This window comes from Carya illinoinensis, chromosome 8, assembly GCF_018687715.1.
Source record: "Carya illinoinensis cultivar Pawnee chromosome 8, C.illinoinensisPawnee_v1, whole genome shotgun sequence".
Lineage (NCBI taxonomy): Eukaryota > Viridiplantae > Streptophyta > Magnoliopsida > Fagales > Juglandaceae > Carya > Carya illinoinensis.
This window is the reverse complement of record NC_056759.1, coordinates 16,099,917-16,117,318: the sequence shown is the minus strand read 5'-3', so window position 1 is coordinate 16,117,318 and position 17,402 is coordinate 16,099,917. Positions and strand designations below refer to the sequence as shown.

General features: G+C 34.5%; 1 protein-coding gene across 2 annotated transcripts; it reads left to right on the top strand.

The window, feature by feature from the left end:
• The first annotated feature begins 764 nt into the window (after positions 1–764).
• Positions 765–8,374, top strand: LOC122318355 (sulfate transporter 3.1-like). 2 transcript variants are annotated; one of them, XM_043135634.1, is made up of 12 exons: positions 766–1,131; positions 1,256–1,463; positions 1,846–2,017; positions 2,365–2,430; positions 3,687–3,800; positions 5,077–5,193; positions 5,289–5,415; positions 5,979–6,265; positions 6,544–6,734; positions 7,665–7,750; positions 7,850–7,926; positions 8,059–8,374. In XM_043135634.1, exons 1-12 carry the CDS (start codon positions 831–833, stop codon positions 8,239–8,241), a joined length of 1,929 nt encoding a protein of 642 aa, XP_042991568.1. In that variant the 5' UTR covers positions 766–830; the 3' UTR covers positions 8,242–8,374. The 2 variants fall into 2 exon arrangements, with proteins under 2 accessions (XP_042991569.1, XP_042991568.1); XM_043135635.1 differs by lacking the exon at positions 3,687–3,800 and having other exon boundaries at positions 765–1,131.
• The last annotated feature ends 9,028 nt before the right edge of the window (positions 8,375–17,402 follow it).

Genomic DNA, 17,402 nt, shown 5'->3' with positions numbered 1-17,402 from the left:
GCATGATTCTCAACATGACATGCGTCAGAAAATAAGAACTTGCGTACGTTGCAACCCTTACGTGTATTGCGTGATCATGATGGTGGAAGTGTCAGAGCTACTACTAGCATCACAGTTTTCTGGTCATGGTGGTCTAACGGCAGTTTCCGAAACGTTTGAAGTTTTGACTCAAAGATATGATGTAGGAAAAGTTCACTTCTTTTGGGTCAAAAAACAAATGGGTCTCTCCTCCTTTATAATATCTGTGGACATTCGAATTAAAGCGATCTTTTTCTACTATAAATTAAAGCAACTTTTGAGGGTTAAACAGAGGAAGATCGTTTTGAGCAAACACACTTCATGTGGCGTAAGATGCTTAGAATTTTGATCGAACAGTTTGCCAATCAATGATGTTACCACTAATCGAATTATACCATGCACGTAATTGCAAGCAGCTAGGGCATGGAACAATATTGGCTTTAGGGAAGGCTGCTTTGATGTTGATCCATCACTTGAATTAAACAACATACAATATTAGACGGAACTTCTGGGATATTTGCCATCTCATGAATGAGTCATGATCTTTCGCATTAGGAAGTATATCATCACGACCGAGGTGGGCTCTTCAAAAAATTTTGAAACAAAAAGCCATCATGTAAACGTGTCAGACACTTATTATTCTCCAAGGCGGGACCCTTAATTTACGTACGTAAGCATTCAAATTCTAAAGGCCAATCCTATGCACACATGCACCATTCCCCATTTTATATAAAGCTCCAAACCCTCCTGGCATCCTATCCTTTCCTTTTCTTACAATACTCAGAAGTACAAAATACAAACTGAGTTTGAACATGGAGTGCACGCACCGCGTGGCTATTCCACCCCCGCAACCGTTTGTGAAGTCACTCAAGTGCTCTCTCAAAGAGACTTTCTTTCCTGATGACCCATTAAGGCAGTTCAAGAACCAGCCACCATCGAGGAAACTCGTGCTAGGACTGCACTACTTCTTCCCAATCCTCCAATGGGCACCTCGCTATACTTTTGAGTTCCTGAAATCTGATCTTGTTTCTGGGATCACCGTTGCTAGTTTGGCAATCCCTCAGGGGATCAGTTATGCAAAGCTTGCCAATTTGCCTCCTATTCTTGGCCTGTGTGAGTGCTTTACAAATTTGACACAAACGCATATATAACTGATCGAGTAGTTTTCAAGTCATGTTTTCATTCTTCTTCTTTTTTTTTTTTTTTTTAAATAATTTTATTTGTAAAAAAACTGCAGATTCGAGCTTTGTTCCACCATTGGCTTATGCGATGATGGGCAGCTCCAGAGACTTGGCTGTGGGGACTGTAGCTGTTCCATCGCTTCTTTTGGCTTCAATGTTGGGGAATGAAGTTAATGCTAATGAGAATCCTAAGCTCTATCTTCACCTTGCTTTCACGGCGACATTCTTCGCCGGTGTTTTCCAAGCCTCTTTAGGCTTATTAAGGTTAGAATTGCATGCCCAATCCATCAGAAAAAGAAAATTGAGTATTGCATAATAAGGGAAGTTCAGAAAGTGATAATTATATATATATATATCAGCAAGTTTCTCCTTTTTCTTAACCCATCTTCAGGTTTGGTAAGATGAACGATAATAAGTAACAAAAAGTACTTAAGCATTGCAATCTAAAAGGACACGTAGTTTGCTAAATATTTGAAGAAAAATTAAGTAATAATTAAGCACTTAATTCGGCAAGAAAAGTGTTAAGGAGACGTATTATGCTTGATCACTCTCTCTCTCTCTCTCTGATCTCTGCTGGTAATTTCTTACATTCATACAATACTGCTGCGATTCACCTATCCTTATATATAATTCGTGGGTGAATTAGGCTAGGGTTTATCGTGGATTTTCTATCGCATGCAACCATAGTAGGGTTCATGGCAGGAGCAGCCACTGTGGTGTGCCTGCAACAGCTAAAAGAAATCCTTGGCCTGGATCAATTCACGCATGCAACGGATCTTGTCTCAGTGTTGCGTTCTGTCTTCAGCCAGACACATGAGGTAGGTAGCTTTTACCATTTTAATGAACAACTTAATCGAAACAACTCGATCGAATCAACTTCATGATCAGCATCTGTGGATACCTAATAAGGAAAAAGAAAAAGAATACGAATATATACATAGGTCTATATATTGTCACTCTCTTGCAAATATTGATGGCTAATTTCTGTGTCTTTAAACTGGATTTAATACCTAATTCATGACTTACGAGATGTTCATTAATTAATTAGGAAGCTGACTTTTCATTTCTATTCAAGAAATTAGATTATTTTCTTCTATATATATTAATGTCTTTCTTTCGTTCCTTTTTGTGTAATATTTAATCTCATGATTGGTGGATATTACAGTGGAGATGGGAAAGCGGTGTTCTGGGATGTTGTTCCCTTTTCTTTCTCATCAGCACCAGATACTTCGTAAGTACTGAATCTAACCTAATTTTCCATGATCCAAACTTTCTATTTTACAAACCCGTTTATTCACACACGTTAAATAGATTATTGTTGCATGCGGAATTGTTGTATGAGTTAACACAAATAAAAACAGTAATGCTCTATACAGTCGTGAAGTGCATAACCGTCATGCAATATTTTTGAAAATTAGTAGAATCTATTATTAAAATTAATTTCTTTTCATGTAAGTCCTGTATTTATTCAAATTTTTCAAAATAATTATACGACGTTTATATACTTACCACTACAAGTATTATTTCTCATGTTAAAGTAGTATTTTTGTTTTAATATCTTTATAACTTTATATAGTGGGTCACTGGGTCACATCCATGATAATAGATGTTTTATCTACCTACTTATAAATAGTAGAATATGAGCATTTCTCTCAAAGTACTTTTCACCAGCAACTACCAATTTTCTCTTTTTTTTTTTTGTTAATTCCATTAGGCTCAAACCCACGTCAACTTTTTATATCTTTACCTGTCGTGTGTCTTACTTCAACCCTAAATGATTAACCCCGATCACACCCCAAGTTAAGCAAAGTTTCAACTATAGTTTGAGTACTCCTAGTATATTATGCATGCACTTGCTTTCAGCCCCAGCAAGCATATATAAAGCGTGAAAATAACTTGGAAAACTAAATAGAAATTGTACTATTTGACGTCCTTGCCTGCCCCATTTTAGACAAACTGCGCATGCATGCTCTAGTCTGTACTGAGAAAGCAGAACATGATAAGGTGACTCGGCAATTCTTTGATATTAACTAACCCAACTGACGAACTTTTCTTCTTTTTCAAGCACTCCCTCGATCCTCATTATCTTATTGCACCAACCAAACATGATATCGATTTAGAAGCTAGAAATTAATGCTAGCCTCTAGCTAGGCCGTCAAATGCATGGATTTGACATGATCAATGTAAACATAAATTAATACAAAAATCTCTGATTCTTTTAATTTTAATTAAGGAAAAAACTACTTTGCATTTCAAAGTATACCGCACTCAAATGTACGTCCTGTAAAATATTTTTAAAAAAGAAAAAAACGTGCGGTCGAATAGAGCGGTGCTACTCAGGAGACAGAGTAGCCCGCTCCTTTTAATTAATTCCTAATTATTGTAGAATTTTTGTTATTATATTCTAGATTTTACAGAGAAATTTGAATTGAGGTAGAAAAAGAAGATCTTATAATATTAATTGTGTCCATGTTTCACAAAATACAGAGTAAGAGAAAGCCCAACTTCTTTTGGATATCAGCGATAGCACCGTTGACGTCTGTCGTTTTGGGAAGCCTTCTCGTTTATCTAATCCATGCTGAGAAACATGGTGTTCAAGTGGTAAGAATAACTCACTCGTACGTCATGCTTACAAATTTTCCTGAATCTCTGTTCTCTGTCGTCTCTCTCAGTGATAAATGGGCAGTCGGTATGAAGTTGCAGTAACGTCGAATCTAGAAATTTATTTATTTTTATTATTATTAAAGTATTAAAATTATTTTTATATACTTTCATTATATATATATATATTAAAATATATAATACCATAATGTTATAAAAGAATATGAAGTGTAGAAATATTATTAATGTATCTATCAATTGGAGATCATATATGACGTACATCTATAGTAATTTAAAAAAAAAAAAAAGGAGTTATCCTTTAACAAAAGAAAAGCATATATAACATATTTTCTGTTGAGTAATGTTAAGTACAAATTTCGAATAGACAAACTTTTTATTAAAAATTGAATTTCACTAATAAAAAATAGTTTTTGTTATACTTTTTTAAGGTGGGGCTCTATATAAGGGCTTGCGAAATTTATCTATTTGAAACTTGTGCAAATCACTTCTCATTTTCAGTTAACCACAACGATTGTTGTTAGAAGCAACGTAAAAAGCAAGTCATGCATAAAAAAGATATATCATAGGAAAGAAAAAGAAAAAAGAAAAATTTGAAAGAGACCCAAAGAAGAATATTAAAAGATTATTACACGCTTATATGAATTTCTTTAATATATAACTTTGGCTTTTAAAATGTTTTAGAGCTAAAATTATATTTTTTAAAGCAAAAATCAAATTTGTGTTAAATTTGTAGCTATGATCATGTGAATCCTAATAAAAATCAAATTCTATATATTGTTAAAGTTTTTAAATAGGTGAGAATTTTTTAAAAAATCAAACAAGAAAAAACTCGAAACTTATTTGAAGGAAAGGTTTTGATCACAAAAATCAATGCTAGGGAGATTGAGAATGGTGCCCTACATTGTACCAACAAGTGCAAAAGCACTTTTTTTATTTTTGATTTTTTCTTTCAAATATTTTTTAAATATCTTTAAATATATTTTTTTAAAAAAAATAATTCACTAATAGTTACTTTCTTAACTATTAAAAAAAAAAGTATCGGTAAAAATGGAGGCCGACATCATTCTTGGTCTCCCTATCATTTTCCTTTCACAAATTTGGTTGGACGGTCATCCTTTATTATTTTTAATTTTTAATTTTTTAATTTGGTAGTAATTTCTTTTTGTAATTTTTTATTTTATTTTATCGGTGTCTTATTTGAATGGTGAAGAGGTCTAAACTGATGTATGACGCTGCTGCAAACTTTTGTTATCAGGTAGGAGAGTTGAAGAAGGGGCTGAATCCAGTGTCGTTGGGGGATCTAGAATTTTTCTCTCCTTATCTCAAAGCAACTATTAAAACCGGCATCATCACTGGTGTCATTGGTTTCGCTGTAAGCATGCACTCCTTTTGCTACTTTGATTGAATTGATCAGACACCGAGCTAATACTTGTGATGAAGGGACTGCTTATGGTCATGTGCATGCAGGAAGGAATAGCAGTAGGAAGAAGCTTTGCAATGTTCAAGAATTACCATATTGATGGCAACAAAGAGATGATTGCTTTTGGAATGATGAATATTGCTGGTTCATGCACCTCTTGCTACCTCACCACAGGTGCATGCAAGCCACTCCTTACATGCACTCTCTCTATCTTAAAAAAAGGAAAAAAAAAAAAAAATACAAGCATTGTTCATCAACCCAAACAGTTAGTACATTACAGACCAGAATAAATATTGTAGACCTGGGGGGTCTTTACCACCATGGAAGTCTAGGAGCCAAGGGAGAATTGAGATGAGGGGTATGTTTGCATAAAGATTATTGGATGCTGCCCACTATGCAATTGAATGCTCGCATGGATTCAAACAATGAATTTTACTAGTTTGCCAACTTAGAAATGAATTCAGGAAATCCTTTATGATAGGCTGAACAGACCAGTTTGCAGTAGCTTCTGGTTCATTCATTACTTTTAGCGTGAGCAGTGAGTCATCTTCAATTACAACTTTTCCTATATGCCTTTCCTTGGCTTCCTTGACTCCTATAAGTAGTGCTGTGGCTTCACCAGCACTCTCTCCATCTGATCTCACTTCTAACTTGCTGCATTTATTATAAAATAGTGCCTAACGTAAGCATGTTTTCATGGCCTAATTATAATCTATCAAATTCTGGTGCAATTTTAGGTCCATTTTCAAGAGCAGCAGTAAACTACAGCGCAGGATGCAAGACAGCATTATCAAACATTGTGATGGCAATTGCTGTCATGTTTACATTGTTATTCCTAACTCCTTTATTCCACTACACTCCCCTTGTTGTGTTGGCAGCCATAATCATATCCGCAATGCTCTGTCTAATAGATTACGAAGCAGCCATTCATCTATGGCAGGTTGACAAATTTGACTTTGTAGTGTGCATCAGTGCATACATTGGAGTGGTTTTCGGCAGCGTCGAGATTGGGCTAGTTATAGCGGTATGAAACACTTGCCTCTCACATCCGAATTAAGATCTTAGGCCTCAAGTGAGAGTAGAGATAAACACATGAAGTGAACTCTACAATACTTAGTATTGCCCGTGTAAATTTTTTTGACATGCAGCATCAAATATTGAATAAATGTTGTAGGGTTTTGCTGTACCAATTGAGTCAGACATCTTAATTCCTCACACACCATATATGCACTTTGTTTACTTATTGACTCACAAAAATGGAGAATTTAATGATTACAATTTCTTAATGTTCAAATTATGCAGATGGCGATATCTTTGCTTAGGGTACTTTTATTCATTGCCAGACCAAGGACCATGGTGCTTGGAAACCTTCCAAATTCCACAATTTTCAGAAATGCTGAACAATATCCAAATGCTAGCAATGTTCCTGGAGTTCTTATACTCCAAATTGATGCTCCCATTTACTTTGTCAATGCAAGCTACTTGAGAGAGAGGTAAATACTAAATCTAGATTGTAACATGTAACATGATAATTAGGAAAATAATTGATAAGGTTTACTTTTACATAGTACTAATTTTGGAAAAAGTGCATGCATGTAAAGCCTACTTTCATCAGTGCCTAAAGTTTTCTGCACTGCTATTAGGGCTAACTTCTAGCTTTTCATTTTTTTTTTCTTATTTTGTCCTAAAACAGCTTTGTAAAAAAATATGTGCAAAAGAAACTCCTCCACACTATATTCATCCCCAACAAAACTCAAGTCAATCCCCCTATAGCTAGCAAAAAATTCAATTCTATATGATAAATAAAACATATACTCCTTCTAAACTTGTTTTTGCTTTTAATAGAATGTATAATTTCATATTGATTCAATGCCTTGACTATATATATACATATATGTCAGTCCTCACAAACCAATACTGAAAATACTAAAATTATAAATTAACTCATAATTATTATATTGAAAATTGTTATATATATGAAATTAAACTCAGATTTTATTAAATAAATAATTATTACACAAGTATATAAAAAATAAATTAACTACAATACTGTGTCTCAACAAGTTTCAGCATTTATTGACTCTTAAAGTTAAAACTTGTAAATAATTGACATTTATTATCCTTTACAAGTTGGATACATAATTTATTTTCGGACATAAAAATATAAAATGTGAAAAATAATGTATGTATGATAGATTAATTAAAGGTGATGAAATTTATATGGAGAGAACAAAATGGCCTCATTGGTCAATTGAAAATGATTTTGAACCTCACTGATCCTTTCAAGGGAAAAGCTTAAATATTATCATAAAGCACTTTTATTAGTTATCATGAGATAAATTTGTCCTCAATCAAAGTAAATAGAAACAAACTTTCTGTTTTGGGCAGAAAGAACTAACAAAAATTCACTACTTACCTCTTAGGATTGCAAGGTGGATCGATGAAGAGGAAGATAGAATTAAATCTTCGGGGGAGACCTGCTTACAGTATGTAATAATGGTTATGAGTGGTAAGTGATGGATTTGGAAATCATTGAAAGAATTAATACAATCTCTTTCGAATTAAAAACTCAAACTCTAACATGCATTAATATTATTTTGTTTGATAGCTGTTGGTAACATTGATACTAGTGGAATTAGCATGCTTGAAGAGATCAAAAAGGCTATTGATAGAAGAGGGCTTAAGGTACATTCTTTATTTTATATTTACTCTTCGACTTTTTTCATTACATGGATCAATGTTATACCTCTTTCTATTCCCTTATTCATAATGCCTATTAAGTTACGAAATTTTCCTTTCTTCATCATGTCTGTTTAGCTTGTATTGGCCAATCCTGGAGGCGAGGTGATGAAGAAGTTGCACAAATCCAAGTTTGTTGAAAACATGGGTCAAGAATGTATCTACTTGACAGTTGGAGAGGCCGTTGCAGGATGCAAATACATGCTTCAAACATGCAAATCCAACCCTGTGATAGTAGCAGAGACACGGAACCTCACCTGAGCTCTCCTATTGTCTACTAATCAAGTAGAGTTTCATTAACTAAAGTATGCCATATGGGTGTATCAAATGCAATTATAAAAGAGATATCAACATATTGGACTCGTTGAATCAACAAAAGATTGATTTTCATTAACCTTAATGTTTAATTGAGTTGTAGGTATTTAATACCTTCAAGATTATGTAAGTTGCATAATTATATATAGCATAGAAGAAATCTACAATGGCAAGAATTTTGGGGTTGCAATAAGCACTCAAGGGTCTCTTCTTTTAGTAAAATCATGACTTAAAACTAAATTGTAGGAATAAAATAATAAGACTATTGCTAATTCATAAGGATGATTAGCCAAGAAATTAGCAAGTTTCTAAATTCACAAGTATAGCTCTAAACAAATCAACCAAACCAATCAAATCAAATCACAAAAGCTTTCATTCTCTAGAAGTGACCCACTACAAAAAATATGAGTTTTTGCATGGAGGAGTTTTTGCCATGGGTTTGTCAGAAATAATTGTCTCAAAAGCTCATTTGCAACAAATTTTAGATTCTATAGGAAATATGTGTAATGCCCCAAGGGAGGCCCAAATCACATATGAGATTTACTTCAAAAGGCTAGTTAATGATACAAATGAAGCCCTATTGAGTGATTATAAAGAGAAAGAATTTCTCTGTCCCAAACAATATAAAATCCTATACACCACCTACACTTATTACTAAATATGGGGGTATCACAATCTCCCTCCTCTTAAATTCCTACCTTCTTGTCTAGCCATTCTATCACAAATGGCATTGCTCATGTCTCACACTCCTGATTGGGATAGACTTTGATACTATTTGTAACGCCTCAAGGGAAGCGTAAGCTACATTGGGGTTCTACTCCAAAAGGATTAGTCAATGGTATAATTGTAGCTTCATTGGAATCATTATAAAGAGCAATAACTTCTTCGTCCCAAGCAATATGAGATGTATACACCACTTACATTCATCACTCAATATGGAGTATCAACTTTTTGTGGCAAAAGATTCTCGCCAGAAATAATCAAAATGTAGTCTAAAAAAAGAGCCTTGCGTGAGATAAAGAATTGCTGAAAATAGCATATACAACGAATATTTTTTCTTCACAAATACTGATTAGCAATAGAACAAAAAAAATAATTGTGACAAATTTGAGTATGTTGCAAATAAAAATAAAACCATATCCTAAATGTTAAAACTTGCACAATCAATGGTTCAACATAAGGCATAAAAAAATACTACATGTTCTTTATTACAAACTCAATAGACATCCAAAGTTATTAAATTGATCTTATAAACAAAGATTATGAGCATTACCAATGAAGTAATTCAACAAAAATCTGAATACTTAAATACTTTTTAATTCCATTTAATCAGATGAATACATAGTATTAATTGCAATATCAAGTAACAACCAAAGAGAATAAGGAATGGCACATTAGTACAGCAAAGAACCAAATAGAGAACATAAACAACAGAAGCATAAAAGTATAGTAAGGCAACACAAAATGACAAACCACATGTAAAACTAATATGCTTTTAACAACCCAAAAAGATATATGATGAGGAAGAACCAATGAATTATCCCATGAAATACCCACCATTTATAAATTATTGGAAAGCAAGAAAGCAACCTCAAGCTTTAGCAGTGATGATTCTAGGGCAATCCTCACTTTTTAGCCAATTAAGTCTTTCCACTCGTAACATAATTTGCTTGTCAACTAGGGTGTTTAGAAACTGGAAGAAGCTTTCATATAACATATTATTAATGAAGAACTAAATAGTATTAAATAAATGTGAAAACATTCATGGTGGCAACATAGTGTAAATAGAAAATATTAAACTCCACTCCAGGATGCAAAGATCCTTCATTGTCCAGAATAGTTTCAATTACTATTTTCAGTCAAGGAACTATTCTCAATGTTTATAGTTAGATTACAGTATCACTTCAGCAATATCATGCATCATATCTTAAATCCAATATTTTCATATTTTTGATTATAGCAGTATCAAAAAGTAAAGACTGATGAGTTTAGAAAGGAAACCAAAGAACTAAACTGGTATGCTAGCAGAACAATTTATGCAAATAATGTATATAATAAAAATTTATTGAGATTGATGAATACTAAAGTATCTTAAGTTCCACCAATCATCACATTAACATTAATGAAGATAAATATTTATTAAGATTGATGGAACTTGCGAGTTACAACATAGCAGACCCATTTGAAATGAAACTTACGTAAATTGGATTTATAGGTCTGCTGGCTGGTTAAATGGTCACAGACTTATCTACCTCAATGAGGAAAAGATGCAGAAAAAAAGCCTACTAAGAGCAACTAATGTTTGAAAAATCCAAGAAGAGCCTCACTAAAGTGAGAATACAAGAAAACATAATGTGCAAGCATGGTGACCAGACCAGAAAAACACTAGCAAGACAAACTCATGACTGGGAAAGAATCTTGGGTGCATCCTTCATTCAAAAAATGTAGTATTTGCAATCTACATCAAAGAAATAATTGGAATAAATAATGTACTAAACATATTCGTTCTCATTCATTGTAATTTCCACCTCTGTAGCAACTTAGCACCTTGTTTGAAAAAAAAAAATCATTTCAATGCATCATATACAATATGTTTATGAATAAAATTTATATCAATGCATCTTATACAATTTGTTCAAGAAGATAACAAATTTAGGAAAACAGTTCACTGAAAGGTGTACCTATTGGAAGAAACTTGAATATCAGTTTCACTAGTTAGACCATTTAGTATAGTTAAAGATCTGTAACAAAAAATCATATATCCTATCAACAATCATAAAAAGGAAACACTAATTTCAAGACACTATTTACAGAGATTAAGGGAAGGAGAGTCATCTCTTACAATGCTTAGAGTTGGGTTGTTTGTCAAGCAACTTGGTCATTAAAATTGCTTTACCCTCCTTTTCTAGATGCAGAAGAAAAGAAAATCAATAATCTGAGATATGCTATGCCTAATATTGTCTGGAGAAGTTATAAAATTTCTGGTAATCATTTTACAAGACAAGTTACACACTAATAGGTTTGTTTTTGAATGAATGGAAAGGAAGAAACAAAGGATGAATTAGCCAGTAACATATACACCAAACGAAAGAACAATAACTACGTTGAGAGGTACTCACACTTGTCATCCAAAACTCAAAAATATTAAAAGAAAATATAAGAAGCAGAAAGCTAACTTTTTAGCTATGTAAGTATAGAAATACAAATGAAGATAGAGGCGCAAGTTGAAGCCGTAACATTCTATGCCAATTTCATACATAAAATAAAGCCTATATGCCAGACCAAAAGAAACACACAAACAAAATACACTTGATTACCTTCAACCTCTTCTAGACTTCCTTCAACCTCTTCTAGACTTCTATGTTGGAGCAACTACAGTCAATGTATAACTAGTAACAAGCTTCAACACTTAAATCTTTTCAACAAATTGTGCGTTTGTTATAAATGAGCTAGATTTATTCAATCGACAAGGCATGAATTAAAGTTTCGTTACTTTCTCAAGAGGTCCTAACTTTCACATCTTTTCCAAGAAGTTGAAATCACGATACAAGCCCACCCATAATTCTTTCTTTTTTTTTTTTCCCCAATCACCATTATTTTTCTGAAAATATGCTTTAAAAATTTGTGACAAATACATGTAAAGAACGATTTCTTAAATTCTTCCATACCTGAGCGGCCTTGACACCGTCATAGACAACAAGACAGCCTTGTTTCTCCTCACTGCTAGCCCGTTCCTCATTTTCGCATGATGGACAATCTTGCAAACGAATGTAGATTTTACAAATGCATCGAGAGAAAGATTCTTCCATACCTGAGCGGCCTTGACACCGTCATAGACAACAAGACAGCCTTGTTTCTCCTCACTGCTAGCCCGTTCCTCATTTTCGCATGATGGACAATCTTGCAAACGAATGTAGATTTTACAAATGCATCGAGAGAGAGAGAGAGAGAGAGAGAGAGAGAGAGAGAGAGAGAGAGAGAGAGAGAGAGAGAGCGGCAAAATGGACAAAGTTCGTAGAGCGTGGGGAATTATTTTGCACAGAAAAAATAGGAAAACTTGGTTTCAAAGAATTAGTACTTTCGGTGACTGAGAAACTTCACAATGACCGATCATTTGTGTATTTGAACATCAAATTTGAGAATCTGATGACTGAAAATGAAAATGATAAAATGATTAAGAGGAAGATGTGGGTTTCACAATAGGGATGAAGAGTAAAAGCAGTAAAAGCTCAGTTCTTTTATTTTGTGTGTTGCATATCATTATTTACACCAAATAAAACATTGTCGCAAAAGGTATTTAGAATTGCAATGATGAAGGAATGGCGAAGTCCATCCAAACTGTCCAATGAAAAATAAAAGGAGAGCAGAGAGCCAATGATACTCAAAACACCAATGGCGCGCGAAGTGGCAGCGGAATGAATACAAAGAAAAGTGGTTGTGGAGGAGAGGCAGCTGAGTTCATTCCCTTTACTTCCTTTGCTCAACTTGGAAAAGTTGAGAAAAATTTGTAACACACCCAGCGGGTTGAAAGAACAATCTCAATTTGAGGGTGGGAAGCTCCATGAAAAACGGAGAGAAATAAGGAAGGAGAAGATAAAAATGCTTTTAGTTTTTAGTTAAACTCCTCCATAGCACTGTAGCCGGAAGAGAGAGAACTAGCTTGGGCTTGGGCTAACTACCAAGTAAATTAAAACAACATAACTGTACGAGGCCAGGCCCTGCTACATATATATCCTTGTTACTACTCATGGTGGTAACAAATGAAACATGCAAGATCTTTACAAGGAAAAGCAGAGATGAACAGTCCGGTGAAGTTTTTGAAACACATAAGATATACGTCTCTACCCAAAAATTATGTGAGGATGATGATGATGTATAAACAACTCTAGAATCTTATCTGATGTTTGAACGTAACAGTTGGGCGTTTAGAGAGATGATAGCCTTCCGAGCAAATCTGCAGCATCCGGGAGATGGCACGAGGCCACCCACCTAGCAACCATATTGTTCCTCACCCATGCGTGGCGTGCGCTAGCTACGAGCTTCGAGAAAACTATCGTCTATAATTCTTATCATTCGGAGCCATGAATAATTTCATTTGCCATAACCACATGAACAGCAAGGAGGTCTGTACTCTATGTATCGCAATTTAAAGTAATAATAAAGTAATGAATAGTAATAAAAAGTAGGTAAAAAGTAAGAAATAGTAATAAAAGTAGGTAAAAAGTAATAATAAAGTAACGAATAGTAGTGAGAAGTATTGAGAGTACCTAAGAAACTCTCAGTACCCAAACGCAGCCTTAATTTGCCTAAAACTACATGTTTTACCTAAAGTTAAAGTCATTCAACATATAATCCCATATTGGATTATCTATATATTAGTCAAAATATGAATATAATATTATTTTTTAATAATAATATTTTTGATTTTTTTTTTATATTTTTCAACTAAATTAACCATATGTTAATTAATAATTAGATATAACAATATTAATAACTATGCATAAAAACAGTTAATTAATATTATTATTGACAATGTTAATTAATAATTGAAGATAGTAATATTTGGAATAGAAGGAAAGATAGTAATATTAATAATTGACAATGGCTAATAGATGGAAAGATTTGGTAAGAACACATTTGAAAGACAATGGGCCATAAAAATTAAAATCTTGATTGTAAGAAACTGCTATTGGACATGTGTCTGAGAGCAAATATTTCAGCACAAAGTTGTAATTCAATTGAAACAATATATATTAAAAAAAAAAACTCTATCAAGCTATTACACCAAGATAATTTCATTTTTTTATTAAAAAAAAAAAAGAGCAACTTGACGAGACCATTATTCAAAGAAGTCACTAAAGTCTTGTCAATTAAACTTGGCTTAGGAAACCCACCCATCTTCTTACTATCTCTTGGAATGATATTAAAATCACCCCATACCAGCCATTGGCAGACATGGAAATCCAGAGAACTCAAATCCCTTAATGGCATGAAACAAAGCATTAGGAGAAACCAAAGCATTAATAGGAGGCTCCACAATCCGCTCATCCATAAGCCTTTCCTGATCATCCAATCCTTTATAAGCTACTCCATTAATGGCTTCCAAAGCCGTTCTCATTGGCACATCCTCCTTCCCCAATAGCGCATATATCAACACATTACACATCACCAACAACCTCCTTTTGACACTGCTTATCCTGCTCATATTCCTCATCCACCTAATATCAGGGGGTATCACTTCCTTGCCATTTTTCCAAATCTCGCCTGCTTCCTTACCATTCTGCCCCAATCTCTACTCTTTCCTAATTAATTCACGCCACCAACTCCATCCTGTCCTCTTTTATTACCTTTTCAAGTCAAGTTGCAAGCACTTGAGGTATGACCATGGTGTTTACATGAATGACAGAAAAACACACTCATTCATACAAGATTCTCCGCCAAAATCCAATCTCTTGGGATGTACCAACCCTAAACCGATCTACCAATAGCTTAGAGATAGAGATTGGAAATTCTTTTCTGTAGACTCGAACTGTTTAGGAGAAAAGATGAAGCCGGTGCTGCTACAGGAATCGGATCCCAAATGGGAATTGGTACTTCATCTTCTACAATAATCAAGGCACTGCATAACTCTTCATCGAATCTTCACCACTCTAAGATGTGACGCCCCCAACTCTCACGTACAGACACATGAAAATCAAGGCGTTGAGATGATAACAATACGGGTCACGCATCCTATCTCCAAGTGCCAAGTGTGTGTACATGCAACAAGTGTACAATAAAATTAACATAGTGGATAATAAAAGTCTTATAACTAAGTACCAGAATTTTTGTTTAAATACTAAACTCGTTTAAATCACACATAATAAAATATTACAAGTCTCAAATATTGTTTCAAAACCAAATTACAAAACATAATAACTAGTAGAGATAACTTTTAACATAAAAGACTCTAAGTCAAAACTCTAGCGGAGCCGCCTCCTCGGACTCGACCTCCTCCTCCTCCTCAATCTCTGCATAAAAATCTACGGTACCAAAATAGTGCCGCAGGTAAATAATAATCCAAACTCCATAAGATAAAAATATATTACACTCAACAATATGCATGAAAATATGCTGAATGCACATGTCCCAAAATCTACATTTTTTCACGCACGCCAAAATCTCATTTTGGCCCAAATCATATCCTTTAAAATAAGTTCTTGTCATTATCCCAGATAATAGTCCAAATCAAGAAAACCACCATTTTTTCAGAAAATGGAGCACAATATCTTCATATAAAACCTTGCCATTTTCTAAAAAAAATGACCCGTATCAAGTATCCAAAACCAGTTCTAATTTAATGCATGCACCATGATCTCCCCTAAGGATCATTCGCACACTCTGGCTCCTGTATCATACCGTAGGTAACGACTATGTATGTGACACCTAAACGAGCTATGCCCAATCTCGCGCCCAGCGCGTACCTGGACCAGGCCATCCTCTAGTTCCCGCCAGCCAAGGGACCACGGAGTCGACACGACAGTGTTACCGTATCGTGCGATTCGGTCGTTGCCTAGCGACAACTCAGGAGATGCCAGTCAGTATTATCCACTCCTGAGTGACCAGAGGAGGTCCACTGAGATAATATTCCATCTCAGCTTGAGGTCGTGATACACACGCACTCGAAAAAATCCATTTATATTGATAAAATAAGTTTTTCTCAATTTAACACATACACATGTATGCAACATGCAATGCACACCTCAAGACACAATTTATCTAACAAAACTCAACATCAACAATAACTAAACAACTCTGTTCTCAAATCCATCCGACCCTCGACTCCTTGGATTCAGTCTGGAATAACCAACCAGTCACAAAATTATTGTTAAAACAATAATATATTTAAATCTAAAATGAAATTTGAAAAATACTTACAACGCTATATAATAATTTTTGAAAGATCAATGAGCTGAAAAGAGCGAAGAAAAAGCAACGTAACAGTGTAAAAACACTGTGGCCGTGGGTTGTAAAATACTCACTTTTGGATGGGGACTAACTAAGACTTGAGATTGGTAGGGAATGGTTTAGAGGTGTTTATGAAGCTAGTGGAAGTGAGGGTTGACCATGGGTGGCGGCGAAAACGGCGGTGGAAGTGAAAAACGGCTAAAACGAAGTTGAGCTCGTGGGGCTGCTCCGACAAAGGATCGGAGCTGGAAATGTGTGGTTTAGGACGGCAAGAGACAGGTGATGAAGCTGTAAAGAGATTGTGGCCAGAGGTGGAATGACGGCGACGATGGAGCTCAAAATGCGGCTTGGAGGAGATCGTGGTGGTTAACAGTGGCTCGGATGGAGGTAAAATTTGGTGGAGATGTTCACCGGTCAGAGGGGAAGAAATCTGGGTGGGTGGTGTTGCACACGTCGGCGGTGGGTGGTGGTTCTGGGCGGTAGAAGGCAAACGACAAAAATGGAAGAGAGAGAGAGAGACGTGCGCACGGGAAGGAAATCAGAGGAAAAAAGAGAAGAAAAAGAAAGAAAAAGAGAAAGAAAGAGAAAGGAGGAAAAAAAAAAGATAGGAAAAATAAATGAGGTTTAGTCCTCACCCCTGGAGTCCAAAAACTGATCTGATGAAAACAACTTTAAAAGTTATAAAACGAATAAAATAATTTAAATATCACATCTAACTAAAATATAATAAATAACTAGTAAATACTAACAACATAATTTTAAATCTAAAAACAAATTAAAATAAATTACACAACAATTTAAACTCAAAACAATAATTAATATTAAAAAAGCTCTACAAAAAAACTTTTCACAACTAAACAAGTTTAATTAAAATACGATAAATTAAAATAAAAGAATGAATATTTATTCATTTAATAAAAATACACATAAAAATAAGATATCACATTAGAAAACTATCGACAAGCCAGTCACCGGCAGGGCTTGATCAAAAGCCATGTCGGAAAGCCAAATTCCAAAAGCAAAACAAGAAAAACGAAAAAACTAAAAACAGTTAAGAGAGAAAACGCCGACGTGCATGCGTGGCCTCCTCTCCTCTTGAGATGCATGCGTAAATTATATTACTGTTTTTCAATTCTCATTTAATGTCAAGAAATGATATA

Excerpts from the sequence above, each read along its gene's own strand:
- LOC122318355 (XM_043135634.1), top strand. The coding sequence starts at position 831 with ATGGAGTGCACGCACCGCGTGGCTATTCCACCCCCGCAACCGTTTGTG. Across the intron at positions 2,018-2,364 it reads TCTTCAGCCAGACACATGAG|TGGAGATGGGAAAGCGGTGT; the intron begins GTAGGTAGCTTT and ends TGGATATTACAG. Across the intron at positions 5,416-5,978 it reads CTCTTGCTACCTCACCACAG|GTCCATTTTCAAGAGCAGCA; the intron begins GTGCATGCAAGC and ends GTGCAATTTTAG.